Raw genomic sequence first — 17899 nt, 5'->3', positions numbered from 1 at the left:
CAGGAATGGCTGAAGAATTGCAATATTTACCTGGAGTTAACCCTGCAGATAGCACTACTGGGTAGTCTGAAAAGTCAATCGATCAATAATATAATAATACATGTACAATCTGTAGAAACTATGAGAATAGAAAGGTTCAGAACCTTTGTGAAGCATCACAGCACAATTTAAAAAATATATGGCAAATAGAAATCCAATATGGATGGTGTTAAGAGATAGATGGGAGAGGTTGAATGGAGCTGAGGTTTGGGACTAATAATAAGATAACTAACGTAAAACATACTGTGTCCGTAAAATGTATATAGGTTAAGAACCTTTGAGAAAGAGCACAGTTTGAAAGATATGGCAAATGGAAATCAAACCGGATGCACATGGGAAATAGATGGGAGGTTGAGGGTCGAGGAAGGACAGGACTAATAACAAACAAAACAGAACTATTGTAAAATAGACTGTGTCCATAAAATGTGCATAGTATGTATAAACTGGAAGTAGAGGACTAAGCGTCGTTGTTCACTAGTTTACTCCAATTAGGGGAGGGGTTGTAGGGTCATAAAGTGATAAAGGAAAACATATATTTTTTAAATGTATGTGTGTGTATTTATATGTATGTATGTGTATATATTTAATTGTTATGTATATGTGTGTATGTATGAACGTGTACAATACCACTCAAAAGTTTGGACAGACCTACTCATTCAAGGGTTTTACTTTATTTGTAGCTCAGACTGTCCGCAAAAGGCTGAGAGAGGCTGGACTGAGGGCTTGTAGGCCTGTTGCAAGGCAGGTCTTCACCAGACATCACAGGCAACAACGTCGCCTATGGGCACAAACCCACCGTCGATGGACCAATGGACCAATGGATCACAAAATAGAAGGCACTTCCTCTTTGGATTTTCCTCAGGTTTTCGCCTGCAATATCAGTTATGTTATACTCACAGACAATATTTTGACAGTTTTGGAAACTTTCCTTATCTGACAATTATATGCATATTCTAAATTCTGGGCCTGAGAAATAGGCAGTTTCATTTGGGTACGTTTTTCATCCAAACATCAAAATACTGCCCCCTACACTCAAGAGGTTAAAACTCGTTTTTCAACTACTCCACAAATTTCTTAACAAACTACTTTTGGAAAGTCGGGATGGACATCTACTTTCTCTATGACACAGAAGATTACTTACACTAAGTTGACTGTTCCCTTAAACAGCTTGGAAAATTCCAGAAAATGATGTCATGGCTTTAGAAGCTTCTGAAGCTTCAAGGCTTACTTTCAAACTCAGTGCTTCTTTGCTTGACATCATGGGAAAATCAAAAGAAATCAGCCAAGACCTCAGAAAACAAATTTTAGACCTCCACAAGTCTGTTTCATCATTGGGTGCAATTTCCAAACGCCTGAACATGCCACACTCATCTGTACAAACAATAGTACGCAAGTATAAACACCATGGGACCACACAGTCATCATACCGCTCAGTAAGGAGACGCGTTCTGTCTCCTAGAGATGAACGTACTTTGGTTCAGAAAAGTGCAAATCAATGCCAGGACAACAGCAAAGGACCTTGTGAATATGCTGGAGGAAACAGATACAAAAGTATCGATACCCACAGTTAAACAAGTCCTATATCGACATAACCTGAAAGGCCGCTCAGCAAGGAAGAAGCCACTGCTCCAAAACAGCCATAAAAAAGCCAGACTACGGTTTGCAACTGAACATGGGGACAAAGATCATACTTTTTGGAGAAATGTCCTATGGTCTGATGAAACAAAATAGAACTGTTTGGCCATAATGACCATTGTTATGTTTGGAGGAAAAAGGGGGAGGCTTGCAAGCCGAAGAACACCATCCCAACCGTGAAGCATGGGGGTAGCAGCATCATGTTGTGTTGGTGCTTTGCTGCAGGAAGGACTGGTGCACTTCACAAAATAAATGGCATTATGAGGACGGAAAATTATGTGGATATATTGAAGCAACATCTGAGGTTTGTAGTTTTTCAAAGCTTGGCCTACCGAATACACATTGAGATATGGATAAAGTTGCACTTCCTACGGCTTCCACTAGATGTCAACCATCTTTAGAAACTTGAATGAGGATTATATTATAATGGAGGGGCTCATGAGACCTCTGAGTCAGTGGTCTGGCAGAGTGCCTTGGTCTCACGACGCACGCTCCCGACAGAGTTACCTCTCGTTCCAGTGCTTTTCTTCAGACAAAATTCTCGGGTTGGAACATTATTGATGTTTTATGATAAAAACATCTTAAAGATTGATTCCATACATGGTTTGATATGTTTCTAAAGGACTGTAACGGAACTTTTCAAGTTTTTGTCTGGACGAAGTGCCTGCGCCTCATGAAGATGGAACTACTGTGCTGAACACGCTAACAACAAGTGGCTATTTGGACATAAATTATGGACTTTATGGAACAAATCAGTTATTTATTGTCGAACTGGGATTCCTGGGAGTGCCTTCTGATGAAGATCATCAAAGGTAAGTGAATATTTGTGGTGCTATTTTTAACTTCGGTTGACTCCAAAATGGAGGATATTCCTCTGGCTGTTTTGGGTTCTGAGCGCCGTTCTCAGATTATGCTTTTTCCGTAAAGTTTAAAAAAAATCTGACACAGCGGTTGCATTAAGGAGAAGTCTATCTTTAATTCTGTGACTAACACTTGTATCTTTTATCAATGTTTATGTTTTGGAATCAAAACATTACTGCACGTAAGGCGCCAATGTAAACTGAGATTTCTGGATATAAATATGCACATTATCGAACAAAACATACATGTATTGTGTAACATGATGTCCTATGAGTGTCATCTGATGAAGATCATCAAAGGTTAGTGATTCATTTTATCTATATTTCTGCTTTTTGTGACTCCTATCTTTGGCTGGTGTTTTTTTGACTTGGCTATGACCTAACATAATCATATGTTGTGCTTTCGCTGTAAAGCATTTTTTTAATCGGACACGATGGGTAGATTAACAAGATGTTTATCTTTCATTTGCTGTATTGGACTTGTTAATGTGTGAACCTTACATATTTCAAAAAAAATATTTCTGAATTTTCAGCGGAATGTTGTCGAGGGGTTCCGCTAGCGGAACGCCTGCCCTAGAAAGGTTAAACAATTTAAAGGCCATGCTACCAAATACTATTTGAGTGTATGTAAATTTCTGACCCACTGGGAATGTGATGAAAGAAATAAAATGTGAAATAAATCATTCTCTCCACTATTATTCTGACATTTCACATTCTTAAAATAAAGTAGGGAATTTTTACTAGGATTAAATGCCAGGAATTGTGAAAAACTGAGATTAAATGCATTTGGCTAAGGTGTATGTAAATGTCAGACTTCAACTGTACATTTTACAGAAACAGTATATACAATACCAGTCAAAAGTTTGGACATCGACTCATTCAAGGGTTTTTCTTTATTTTTACTATTATCTACACTGTAGAATAATAGTGAAGACAACACAACTATGAAATAACACATGGAATCATGTAGTAAACAATAAAGTGTTAAACAAATCAAAATATATTTTAGATTTTAGATTCTTCATAGTAGCCAGCCTTTGCCTTGATGACAGCTTGGCACACTCTTGGCATTGGGGCGGCAGGGTAGCCTAGTGGAAAGGTTGCAAGATCAAATCCCCGAGCTGACTAGGTACAAATCTCTCGTTCAGCCCCTGAACAGGCAGTTAACCCACTGTTCTTAGGCCGTCATTGAAAATAAGAATTTGTTCTTAACTGACTTGCCTACTTAAATAAAAATAAAAATAAAATTCTCTCAACAAGCTTCATGAGGTAGTCACCTGGAATGCATTTAATTTAACACGTGTGCCTTGTTAAAAGTTCTATATATTATGTATAAGCTGGAAGTAGAAGCCTGTTGTTGCCCATTAGTTCACTCCAATTAGGCGAGGGATTTTAGAGTTAGGGGACAATAAGGGGAAATATATACATTTCTTTTGAGGGGGGGGGTAAATTATGCAGACAATTACATTGATATAAGCCAAAATCTATCTGCAAAATTAAAGCTGATCTACTCCTAAAAATAACAACTGTGAATATACGACCACAGCCCAAAGCCACCAGTCCAGTGTGTGAATGTGTGTGCGTTCACAAGGGTGTGTGCGTGTGTGCCTGTATGAGTGTATTCGCATGTGCATGTGTTGGTGTGAGTGTGTGCATTCATTCGTGTGCATGATGTGTGTGCGTCTGGTGAACTAACATCTTTCCCCACTGAAATAGTCATTACCAAGTGTCATGCTCTGAGGGACGATTGTTGTGTCAGGATGTTCCAAGCCGTTTCCAAGCCGTTTGATACTTCACTCCCTGCTCCATCTCGCAGCCACTCTCACAAAATAAAATGACCCCTTAGCTGACATGCAGGTAATGATGATAGTATTTGACGAGTGATAGTAACCCTAGCATGTAGCAACACAAGCAGTGTGTGTACGTTTACGTGCACGTGTGCTCTCCCATAGACTCTGTGTATGGGATTGTGGGGGTAGTATGGGTTGCATGTGCGCGCAGACATGTTGCTTAGTGACGCATTCTTCCTCTGGTCTCTAGCCTTGAGCCAGACCTGCAGGGACACACATGGTAAGGCATGAGCCCACAGCAGAGCCAAACACACACAGGGAGAGAGAAAGAGGTTAAGAAAGAGCGGGAGAAAGAAAGAAGGAACGAGAGCAAGAGATGCACATGGAAAGAGGGAGAGAAAGAAAGAGATAGAAAGAGAGACAAGAAAGAGAGGAGAAAGAGACACAAAGAGATAGAAAGATGAGAAAGAGAGAGAAAGAGACAGAGAAAGAAAGAAAACAAAAGAGCAAGAAAAAGAGCGAGAGAGAGAGAGGTGCTCCTACCAGATTGGATGTGGTTGAGGCCAGATGGCTTCAGAAGTTCCAAGGGCTGCTCTTTCCTGGGCAGTCCATCTGCAGGGGAGAGAGAGGAAGGAGAGTCCGTTTCAAATATGGTCCGCAGCATCGATAACAAAGGGGAATGTGTATAATCTACTGAGGCCCAGCTAAAAGACTACATATCCCAGAGAGAGAGAGAGAGAGAGAGAGAGAGAGAGAGAGAGAGAGGGGGGGGGGAGCCAGGGATGGACAGCAGTAGAGAAAACCAGTTGAATGAGGAGAGGAAGGGCAGAGGAAGAGGAGGCTTCTGCCTAGCCTAGTGCTGCAACACAGTTGAAGCTGCATGTGCTCAGCGTTCTGTTATGTCTTCAACGTGATTGGTTCAGTGTCTGCACAGAGAGAGAAAGGGGGAGGGAGCGAGGGAGGGAGAGGAGAGAGAAAGAGGCATGTAAAAATAAACTAATGTGGATCGAGGATGCAGGCACCTATGTAAGCTTCTACTGTTTAAAACAAACACATGCATTTCTCGCATGTTTGCACGTGCACACAAACACAGACAAACACGCACACAGACACACGGGTGCGCGCACACACAGTAGGGTGCGTCTTGGTGAGGATGATAATTATAGTAACATGAAAAGGCTTTGGATCAGCTCAGGGAAGACCTGGCTATAAATAGACCAGTGGGGGAGAGGGGGAGAAACACACATATATGCGCACACTCTCAAACACACACACACACACACACACACACACACACACACACAGTACTTGACAATCCCACACATATAAAATGACAAGATTCTCAAGCAAGCCAAAAACACACGTGAGCATACACATCCACAAACACACTGATTGACTAACAAAAACTAGAGACAGTAAAACATTGTTGGGCTTTCCTGCATAAGGACAGAAACACACTTTCCCTACTCACACAGCTCAGTGGAGCTTATATACTGTATATAGAACTGCATAACAAGTCCATGGACTCACTATCACCAGACTGGTGGTGACACATACGCCTTCCCTGCTGGCTCAACAGCTGTCACAGCAGCTCTCCTAAACAAACCACTGTCCCCCTCGTTTCCTTCTCCTTCTCCTATATCCCTCCCTCCCTCCCTCCATCCATCCACAATGACGGGTAAATCATTGTAAATTGACCCGAAAGCGTGAAAGTAAGTGCGAAGGGACGTGCGAAGGGACGTGTGATGCCAACGCATGGGCTGACCGAAAAGCAGTCTATTTCTGGGCGTACTAGTCTATTGAAAGGAAGGAAACACTCCCACTTGGAACCTAATTCCTCCTTCTATATCTCTCCGTCTCTCTCTCTCTCTCTCCTCACTCTCCCACTACCACTGCTCCAGTCTCATGGCTTTGACTAGCCCATCAAACCACCTTAGCAGGAGGCCAACAGCCGGGGGTGAATCAAGTGAACAGGGAGCTAAATACAGAATTACTCTAGGAGTTTTAATGGGCTGGGGGGGATTGGGGCACAATGTTTACAAAGGTAGACATCCGGTGTGATTCTCTTGTCCCCCGAGCCGAAGCATCTAGAGTATATCAGCTTATGACATTTAGAAGTGTCTATGTGTACACAGACCCACAAACACGTGGCCTGTGTGGTCCAGCGGTTACAGGCACGGACCCCCGGACCCCCGGGACACGAGTATGCTAGATTCGGGATGGGCTCTAATCCGGCTCACTAGCGCCCTTTCTTTTCAACACTTTACTTTAGCGACTGCACAAAAACAATATATACACAACGACAGAAACAATTGCGCATTCACATACAGGAACACGCACTGTAATTGCATTGAGATGAGAGCAGAGCCTTAACAACATGTGGATAACAGTGGGAGATAGCCTGGCTATAATGGCTGGACAATGCACAAGTAGAGTAGGTACACACACACACACATACAGCTTTGTTTTTCTGGGTTGCACGGCGCTATTTTCAGCCCATCCAGACTGGGGTCATGATTAATACATGATGGAGGGCGAGGAGGGGGGATTAAACATTCATATCACACACACTCACGCTAAATTACTAATACACACACATCTCCAAACACACACACACTCTCAGACAAATATAAACACGGACACACACACACACACACACACACACTGCATGCCTTCCCCTCTGCTGAAAAAGAAGGATGGTGGGAAGATGAACGCAAAGAGAAAGAGGGAAGACAACAAAGAGATGGGTGTGTGTGTGTGTGTGTGTGTGTGTGTGTGTGTGTGTGTTGGCAGGGCTATTTTTGGAGGGGCTGGTGGAGCAGGCGGGCCGTGATGCCTGCGATGCCATAATGGCATTTTAATTAGCCAAGAGAGCAGAGAGGGGACGCGCCACGCATCACTAACCAGCAGCCAACGCCAGGGGACACAGGCAAATCAGGAAGCGCTCGTACACACACACACACACACATATATATGTTCTTGCATGCACGCCACACACACACACAAACGTGACATGACACACTACTTTACGGTACTCAAGGTGTTCAAGTGACAAACTTCACTTCTGTCTCACTGCAAAAAGATGCATCTTATTGTGTGTGTGCGCAAGTGTGTTTGTCTGCCGCAAATATAAGTCCTAATGCAGTGTCGTTACAGAGAAGGATTAGACACATTTGGATGGCAGAGATGTAAGAATTGTCGATGGGTAGCATTTGTGTGTGTGTGTGTGTGTGTGTGTGTGTGTGTGTGTGTGTGTGTGTGTGTGTTAGTAGGGTGGTAGTGGCAGATGGCAGAAAGATGACACCAAAGCCTGATGGGCCGGAGGAGGACTGGCCCGTCTGTCTGTCTCCCTCACACACACACACACACACACACACACACACACACACACACACACACACACACACACCCTCCCAGAGAAGCTCCTAATTGTAATCTAACTGCACTTCTGTTCCCCCAGTGCCTTCCATTCCCTTTGTGAGAATTTGTTACAACTACACCTTATGTGACCCAAAAGGGAGAGGGATGGAGAGAGAAAAAGAGGGAGAGAAGAAGGTACGACAAAGAGAATGAGAATGAAAGTGTGAGAGAGAAAACAGAAATAGACCATAGAGAGATAAAGAAATGGAGAGAGAGAGAGAGAGAGAGAGAGAGAGAGAGAGAGAGAGCACATGAGAAATAGAGTATGTGAGAGAGCGAGGGAGAGAGACATGTGCGTGCCACAAGGGGAAGCGAGGTGGCAGGGAGGAGGACGCGTTTTCTTTTCATTAAAGCGGTGGAGTGCATTTGAACCTTGACCCCTGACAGCCAGGGAAAGAAGAGAGGGCCGTGAGGGGGCAGGTGGCCCGACAAACAGTACAGCCGGCTGAGAGCACATCATCTTCTCCACGGCAACCAGAGCAAACACAGGCCAGAGATACTGGTGTGTCCTTAGGAAGCCTCACACTCAACCTCTCTCTAATGAAATATCAAACAGAAGGCCTTCTGGGAACGGGGAGGGAGACAGAGAGAGAGAAAAGCCAAGAGGGTGAGATAGAGAGAGTGCCAGAACAACAAACAGAGGGAGAGAGAGAGAGGTGGCGAAAGAGAGAGAGAGAGGTGGCGAGAGAGAGAGAGACAGAGAGAGAGAGAGAGAGAGAGAGAGAGAGAGATAGAGAGACAGAGACAGAGAGAGACAGAGACAGAGAGAGAGAGAGATAGAGACAGAGAGAGAGAGAGAGAGAGAGAGAGAGAGAGAGAGAGAGAGAGAGAGAGAGGTATAAATAGCCCCCTCCAGCCTTAGGATGGGACCCAGTGAACCGTGGAGAGGCTCATCACAACATGTTTAGAGCAGACAGCAGCCTTTCAAGAGAAAAGCTAAACTGAAACAAACACATACAAATCACACACACAAACACACACACACTGTTTGGACCTTGCTAAGTATCCGATGGACAGATGGATTTCACTACTCAAAATAGAAAATAACAACCTATGTAAAGCTGAGCTGACCTGGAGCTCAGTCCTGCCTGGCAACCCAAATTCCTTGTTCCGGCCAAACGTTAACCACGCCGACGGACATCAGTTTCTTCTACGCAATGAGTCTGGATCTGAGTAACTCCCCGATAATTTCTAGAACGCAAACACATTCTAACCGTTCTGATTGGTCCCAGAACACATGTGGGTAAAGTGGCATGTAGAAATTCGTCATTGGCTTTGATACTCTTGATTGGGTAGAGATTATCCAAATCGCTGAAGACTTTGTTTTGTAAAACACCCCTCATTTTGACATCAACACAAATCAAAATGTATTTGTCACATGCGCCGAATACCGTGAAATGCTTAGCCCTTAACTTCTTGGTGACAGGTGGGCAGTATTGAGTAGCTTGGATGAATAAAGTGCCCAGAGTAAACTGCCTGCTAATCTGTTCCAGATGCTAATATATGCATAGTATTAGTAGTATTGGATAGAAAACACTCTAAAGTTTCTAAAACTGTTTGAATGATGTCTGTGAGTATAACAGAACTCATATGGCAGGCGAAAACCTGAGAAAAATCCAACCAGGAAGTGGGAAATCTGAGGTTTGTAGTTATCCAACTCTTTGACATTCCAATATACAGTGTAAATGGGGTCATATTGCACTAGATTAGAGGTTGAACGATTATGACTTTTCAACGCCGATACCGATTATTGGAGGACCAAAAAAAGCTGGTACCAATTCATCTGCCAATTTTTTTTAACATTTATTTCGGCGCCGACAGAGATGGCCGCCTCGCTTCGCGTTCCTAGGAAACTATGCAGTTTTTAGTTTTTTTACGTGTTATTTCTTACATTGGTACCCCAGGTCATCTTAGGTTTCATTACATACAGTCGAGAAGAACTACTGAACATAAGGGCAGCGTCAACTCACCATCAGTACGACCAAGAATATGACTTTCGCGAAGCTGAACCTGTGTTCTGCCTTTCACCCAGGACAACGGAATGGATCCCAGCCGGCGACACCAAAAAACGACTTCGAAAAAGGGGAAAACGAAGCGGTCTTCTGGTCAGACTCCGGAGACGGGCACATCGAGCACCACTCCCTAGCATTCTCCTCGCCAATGTCCAGTCTCTTGACAACAAGGTTGATGAAATCCGGGCAAGGGTAGCATTCCAGAGGGACATCAGAGATTGTAACGTTCTTTGCTTCACGGAAACATGGCTCACTGGAGAGACGCTATCGGAGTCGGTGCAGCCAGCTGGTTTCTCCACGCATCGCGCCGACAGAAACAAACATCTTTCTGGTAAGAAGAGGGGCGGGGCGTATGCTTTATGGTTAACGGGACGTGGTGTGGCCAAAACAACATGCAGGAACTCAAGTCCTTCTGTTCACCTGATTTAGAATTCCTCACAATCAAATGTAGACCGCATTATCTACCAAGGGAATTCTCTTCGATTATAATCACAGCCGTATATATTCCACCCCAAGCAGACACATCGATGGCTCTGAACTAACTTTATTTGACTCTTTGCAAACTGGAATCCATATATCCGGAGGCTGCATTCATTGTAGCTGGGGATTTTAACAAGGCTAATCTGAAAACAAAACTCCCTAAATTTTATCAGCATATCGATTGCACAACCAGGGCTTGAAAAACCTTGGATCATTGCTATTCCAACTTCCGCGACGCATATAAGGCCCTGCCCCGCCCTCCTTTCGGAAAAGCTGACCACGACTCCATTTTGTTGATCCCTGCCTACAGACAGAAACTAAAACAAGAAGCTCCCGCGCTGAGGTCTGTTCAACGCTGGTCCGACCAATCTGATTCCACACTCCAAGACTGCTTCCATCACGTGGACTGGGATATGTTCCGTATTGCGTCAGACGACAACATTGACGAATACGCTGATTCGGTGTGCGAGTTCATTAGAACTGTCGTTCCCATAGCAACGATTAAAACATTCCCAAACCAGAAACCGTGGATTGATGGCAGCATTCGCGTGAAACTGAAAGCGCGAACCACTGCTTTTAATCAGGGAAAGGTGACTGGAAACATGACCTAATACAAACAGTGTAACTATTCCCTCCGCAAGGCAATCAAACACGCTAAGCGTCAGTATAGAGACAAAGTAGAATCTCAATTCAACGGCTCAGACACAAGAGGTATGTGGCAGGGTCTACAGTCAATCACAGATTACAAAAAGAAAACCAGCACCGTCACGGACCAGGATGTCTTGCTCCCAGGCAGACTAAATAAGTGTCAGATGCGGGCCACTGACACTGCCCGCAACTAAAACTTGCGGACTCTCCTTCACTGCAGCCGACGTGAGGAAAACATTTAAACGTGTCAACCCTCGCAAGGCTGCAGGCCCAGACGGCATCCCCAGCCGCGCCCTCAGAGCATGCGCAGACCAGCTGGCTGGTGTGTTTACGGACATATTCACTCAATCCTTATCCCAGTCTGCTGTTCCCACATGCTTCAAGAGGGTCACCATTGTTCCTGTTCCCAAGAAAGCTAAGGTAACTGAGCTAAACGACTACCGCCCCGTAGCACTCACTTCCGTCATCATGAAGTGCTTTGAGAGACTAGTCAAGGACCATATCACCTCCACCCTACCTGACACCCTAGACCCACTCCAATTTGCTTACCGCCCAAATAGGTCCACAGACAATGCAATCTCAACCACACTGAACACTGCCCTAACCCATCTGGACAAGAGGAATACCTATGTGAGAATGCTGTTCATCGACTACAGCTCAGCATTTAACACCATAGTGCCCTCCAAACTCGTCATCAAGCTCGAGACCCTGGGTCTCGACCCCGCCCTGTGCAACTGGGTACTGGACTTCCTGACGGGCCGCCCCCAGGTGGTGAGGGTAGGCAACAACATCTCCACCCCGCTGATCCTCAACACTGGGGCCCCACAAGGGTGCGTTCTGAGCCCTCTCCTGTACTCCCTGTTCACCCACGACTGCATGGCCACGCACGCCTCCAACTCAATCATCAAGTTTGCGGACGATACAACAGTGGTAGGCTTGATTACCAACAACGACGAGACGGCCTACAGGGAGGAGGTGAGGGCCCTCGGAGTGTGGTGTCAGGAAAATAACCTCACACTCAACGTCAACAAAACTAAGGAGATGATTGTGGACTTCAGGAAACAGCAGAGGGAACACCCCCCTATCCACATCGATGGAACAGTAGTGGAGAGGGTAGTAAGTTTTAAGTTCCTCGGCGTACACATCACAGACAAACTGAATTGATCCACCCACACAGACAGCATAGTGAAGAAGGCGCAGCAGCCCCTCTTCAACCTCAGGAGGCTGAAGAAATTCGGCTTGTCACCAAAAGCACTCTACAGATGCACAATCGAGAGCATCCTGTCGGGCTGTATCACCGCCTGGTACGGCAACTGCTCCGCCCACAACCGTAAGGCTCTCCAGAGGGTAGTGAGGTCTGCACAACGCATCACCGGGGGCAAACTACCTGCCCTCCAGGACACCTACACCACCCGATGTCACAGGAAGGCCATAAAGATCATCAAGGACAGCAACCACCCGAGCCACTGCCTGTTCACCCCGCTATCATCCAGAAGGCGAGGTCAGTACAGGTGCATCAAAGCTGGCAGGGTCTACAGTCAATCACGGACTACAAGAAGAAACCCAGCCCAGTCACGGACCAGGATGTCTTGCTCCCAGGCAGACTAAATCACTTTTTTGCCCGCTTTGAGGACAATACAGTGCCACTGACACGGCCTGCAACGAAAACATGCGGTCTCTCCTTCACTGCAGCCGAGGTGAGTAAGACATTTAAACGTGTTAACCCTCGCAAGGCTGCAGGCCCAGACGGCATCCCCAGCCGCGCCCTCAGAGCATGCGCAGACCAGCTGGCCGGTGTGTTTACGGACATATTCAATCAATCCCTATACCAGTCTGCTGTTCCCACATGCTTCAAGAGGGCCACCATTGTTCCTGTTCCCAAGAAAGCTAAGGTAACTGAGCTAAACGACTACCGCCCGTAGCACTCACTTCCGTCATCATGAAGTGCTTTGAGAGACTAGTCAAGGACCATATCACCTCCACCCTACCTGACACCCTAGACCCACTCCAATTTGCTTACCGCCCAAATAGGTCCACAGACGATGCAATCTCAACCACACTGCACACTGCCCTAACCCACCTGGACAAGAGGAATACCTATGTGAGAATGCTGTTCATCGACTACAGCTCGGCATTCAATACCATAGTACCCTCCAAGCTCGTCATCAAGCTCGAGACCCTGGGTCTCGGCCCGCCCTGTGCAACTGGGTACTGGACTTCCTGACGGGGCCGCCCACAGGTGGTGAGGGTAGGCAACAACATCTCCTCCCCGCTGATCCTCAACACGGGGCCCCACAAGGGGTGCGTTCTGAGCCCTCTCCCTGTACTCCCTGTTCACCCACGACTGCGTGGCCATGCACGCCTCAACTCAATCATCAAGTTTGCGGACGACACAACAGTGGTAGGCTTGATTACCAACAACGACGAGACGGCCTACAGGGAGGAGGTGAGGGCCTCGGAGTGTGGTGTCAGGAAAATAACCTCACACTCAACGTCAACAAAACTAAGGGAGATGATTGTGGACTTCAGGAAACAGCAGAGGGAACACCCCTATCCACATCGATGGATCAGTAGTGGAGAGGGTAGCAAGTTTTAAGTTCCTCGGCATACACATCACAGACAAACTGAATTGGTCCACTCACACTGACAGCGTCGTGAAGAAGGCGCAGCAGCGCCTCTTCAACCTCAGGAGGCTGAAGAAATTCGGCTTGTCACCAAAAGCACTCACAAACTTCTACAGATGCACAATCGAGAGCATCCTGGCGGGCTGTATCACCGCCTGGTACGGCAACTGCTCCGCCCTCAACCGTAAGGCTCTCCAGAGGGTAGTGAGGTCTGCACAACGCATCACCGGGGGCAAACTACCTGCCCTCCAGGACACCTACACCACCCGATGTTACAGGAAGGCCATAAAGATCATCAAGGACATCAACCACCGAACCACTGCCTGTTCACCCCGCTATCATCCAGAAGGCGAGGTCAGTACAGGTGCATCAAAGCTGGGACCGAGAGACTGAAAAACAGCTTCTATCTCAAGGCCATCAGACTGTTAAACAGCAATCACTAACATTGAGTGGCTGCTGCCAACACACTGTCATTGACACTGACCCAACTCCAGCCACTTTAATAATGGGAATTGATGGGAAATGATGTAAATATATCACTAGCCACTTTAAACAATGCTACCTTATATAATGTTACTTACCCTACACTATTCATCTCATATGCATATGTATATACTGTACTCTAGATCATCGACTGCATTCTTATGTCACTAGCCACTTTAACTATGCCACTTTGTTTACTTTGTCTACATACTCATCTCATATGTATATACCGTACTCGATACCATCTACTGTATGCTGCTCTGTACCATCACTCATTCATATATCCTTATGTACATATTCCTTATCCCCTTACACTGTGTATAAGACAGTAGTTTTGGAATTGTTAGTTAGATTACTTGTTGGTTATCACTGCATTGTCGGAACTAGAAGCACAAGCATTTCGCTACACTCGCATTAACATCTGCTAACCATGTGTATGTGACAAATAAAATTTGATTTGATTTGATTTGAGAGACTGAAAAACAGCTTCTATCTCAAGGCCATCAGACTGTTCAACAGCCACCACTAACATTGAGTGGCTGCTGCCAACACACTGACTCAACTCCAGCCACTTTAATAATAGGAATTGATGGGAAATTATGTAAAATATATCACTAGCCACTTTAAACAATGCTACCTAATATAATGTTACATACCCTACATTATTCATCTCATATGTCTACGTATATACTGTACTCTATATCATCTACTGCATCCTTATGTAATACATGTATCACTAGCCACTTTAACTATGCCACTTTGTTTACATACTCATCTCATATGAATATACTGCACTCAATACCATCTACTGTATCTTGCCTATGCCGCTCTGTACCATCACTCATTCATATATCTTTATGTACATATTCTTTATCCCCTTACACTTGTGTCTATAAGGTAGTAGTTTTGGAATTGTTAGCTAGATTACTTGTTGGTTATTACTGCATTGTCGGAACTAGAAGCACAAGCATTTCGCTACACTCGCACTAACATCTGCTAACCATGTGTATGTGACAAATAAAATTTGATTTGATTTCATGACAATTACATTTACATTTACATTTAAGTCATTTAGCAGACGCTCTTATCCAGAGCGACTTACAAATTGGTGCATTCACCTTATGACCTCCAGTGGAACAGTAGTGCATCTAAATATTTTCAGGGGGAGGGGGGGTGAGAGGGATTACTTTATCCTATCCTAGGTATTCCTTAAAGAGGTGGGGTTTCAGGTGTCTCCGGAAGGTGGTGATTGACTCCGCTGTCCTGGCGTCGTGAGGGAGTTTGTTCCACCATTGGGGGGCCAGAGCAGCGAACAGTTTTGACTGGGCTGAGCGGGAACTGTACTTCCTCAGTGGTAGGGAGGCGAGCAGGCCAGAGGTGGATGAACGCAGTGCCCTTGTTTGGGTGTAGGGCCTGATCAGAGCCTGGAGGTACTGAGGTGCCGTTCCCCTCACAGCTCCGTAGGCAAGCACCATGGTCTTGTAGCGGATGCGAGCTTCAACTGGAAGCCAGTGGAGGGAGCGGAGGAGCGGGGTGACGTGGAGAGAACTTGGGAAGGTTGAACACCAGACGGGCTGCGGCGTTCTGGATGAGTTGTAGGGGTTTAATGGCACAGGCAGGGAGCCCAGCCAACAGCGAGTTGCAGTAATCCAGACGGGGGAGATGACAAGTGCCTGGATTAGGACCTGCGCCGCTTCTGTGTGAGGCAGGGTCGTACTCTGCGGATGTTGTAGAGCATGAACCTACAGGAACGGGCCACCGCCTTGATGTTAGTTGAGAACGACAGGGTGTTGTCCAGGATCACGCCAAGGTTCTTAGCGCTCTGGGAGGAGGACACAATGGAGTTGTCAACCGTGATGGCGAGATCATGGAACAGGCAGTCCTTCCCGGGAGGAAGAGCAGCTCCGTCTTGCCGAGGTTCAGCTTGAGGTGGTGATCCGTCATCCACACGGATATGTCTGCCAGACATGCAGAGATGCGATTCGCCACCTGGTCATCAGAAGGGGAAAGGAGAAGATTAATTGTGTGTCGTCTGCATAGCAATGATAGGAGAGACCATGTGAGGTTATGACAGAGCCAAGTGACTTGGTGTATAGCGAGAATAGGAGAGGGCCTAGAACAGAGCCCTGGGGGACACCAGTGGTGAGAGCACGTGGTGTGGAGACAGTTCTCGCCACGCCACCTGGTAGGAGCGACCTGTCAGGTAGGACGCAATCCAAGCGTGGGCCGCGCCGGAGATGCCCAACTCGGAGAGGGTGGAGAGGAGGATCTGATGGTTCACAGTATCGAAGGCAGCCGATAGGTCTAGAAGGATGAGAGCAGAGGAGAGAGTTAGCTTTAGCAGTGCGGAGCGCTCCGTGATACAGAGAAGAGCAGTCTCAGTTGAATGACTAGTCTTGAAACCTGACTGATTTGGATCAAGAAGGTCATTCTGAGAGAGATAGCGGAGAGCTGGCCAAGGACGGCACGTTCAAGAGTTTTGGAGAGAAAAGAAAGAAGGGATGCTGGTCTGTAGTTGTTGACATCGGAGGGATCGAGTGTAGGTTTTTTCAGAAGGGTGCAACTCTCGCTCTCTTGAAGACGGAAGGGACGAGCCAGCGGTCAGGGATGAGTTGATGAGCGAGGTGAGGTAAGGGAGGAGGTCTCCGGAAATGGTCTGGAGAAGAGAGGAGGGGATAGGGTCAAGCGGGCAGGTTGTAGGGCGGCCGGCCGTCACAAGACGCGAGATTTCATCTGGGAGAGAGAGGGGGAGAAAGAGGTCAGAGCACAGGGTAGGGCAGTGTGAGCAGAACCAGCGGTGTCGTTTGACTTAGCAACGAGGATCGGATGTCGTCGACCTTCTTTTCAAAATGGTTGACGAAGTCATCTGCAGAGAGGGAGGAGGGGGAGGGGGAGGAGGATTCAGGAGGGAGGAGAAGGTTGCAAGAGCTTCCTAGGGTTAGAGGCAGATGCTTGGAATTTAGAGTGGTGAAAGTGGCTTTAGCAGCAGAGAGAGAAGAGGAAAATGTAGAGAGGAGGGAGTGAAAGGATGTCAGGTCCAGGGAGGGCGAGTTTTCCTCCATTTCCGCTCGGCTGCCCGGAGCCCTGTTCTGTGAGCTCGCAATGATCGTCGAGCCACGGGCCCGGGAGGGAGGACCGAGCCGGCCTGGAGGCCAGGGGACATAGAGTCAAAGGATGCAGAAAGGGAGGAGGAGGTGAGGGTTGAGAGGCAGAATCAGGGAGATAGGTTGGAGAAGGTTTGAGCAGAGGGAAGAGATGATAGGATGGAAGAGGAGAGAGTAGCGGGGGAGAGAGAGCGAAGGTTGGGACGGCGCGATACCATCCGAGTAGGGCAGTGTGGGAAGTGTTGGATGAGAGCGAGAGGGAAAAGGATACAAGGTAGTGGTCGGAGACTTTTGGAGGAGTTACAATGAGGGTTAGTGGAAGAACAGCATCTAGTAAAGATGAGGTCGAGCGTATTTTGCCTTGTGAGTAGGGGGAAGGTGAGAGGGTGAGGTCAAAAGGGAGAGGGTGGAAAGAAGGAAGCAGAGAGGAATGAGTCAAAGGTAGGCGTGGGGAGGTTAAAGTCGCCCAGAACTGTGAGAGGTGAGCCGTCCTCAGGAAAGGAGCTTATCAAGGCATCAAGCTCATTGATGAACTCTCCGAGGAACCTGGAGGGCGATAAAATGATAAGGATGCTTAGCTTGAAAGGGCTGGTAACTGTGACAGCATGGAATTCAAAGGAGGCGATAGACAGATGGGTAAGGGAGAAAGAGAGAATGACCACTTGAGAGATGAGGATCCCGGTGCCACCACCCCCGCTGACCAGAAGCTCTCGGGGTGTGCGAGAGCACGTGGGCAGACGAAGAGAGAGCAGTAGGAGTAGCAGTGTTGTCTGTGGTGATCCATGTTTCCGTCAGTGCCAAGAA

General features: G+C 46.7%; 1 protein-coding gene across 3 annotated transcripts in view; it reads right to left on the bottom strand.

The window, feature by feature from the left end:
• Positions 1 to 17899, bottom strand: part of hdac4 (histone deacetylase 4) — a 291374-nt gene that overhangs the window by 170697 nt on the left and 102778 nt on the right. For 2 of the 3 annotated variants that reach the window (XM_065000785.1, XM_065000804.1), the window contains exon 1: positions 4868 to 4988. In XM_065000785.1, coding sequence (XP_064856857.1) covers positions 4868 to 4988 — 121 coding nt within the window. Of the gene's footprint in view, positions 1 to 4867; positions 4989 to 17899 lie in introns of those variants that run through there. The other variant, XM_065000848.1, reaches the window with a different exon arrangement.

Source organism: Oncorhynchus nerka, linkage group LG1 (assembly GCF_034236695.1).
Source record: "Oncorhynchus nerka isolate Pitt River linkage group LG1, Oner_Uvic_2.0, whole genome shotgun sequence".
Taxonomy (NCBI): domain Eukaryota; kingdom Metazoa; phylum Chordata; class Actinopteri; order Salmoniformes; family Salmonidae; genus Oncorhynchus; species Oncorhynchus nerka.
This window is presented reverse-complemented; position numbering and strand designations above follow the sequence as displayed.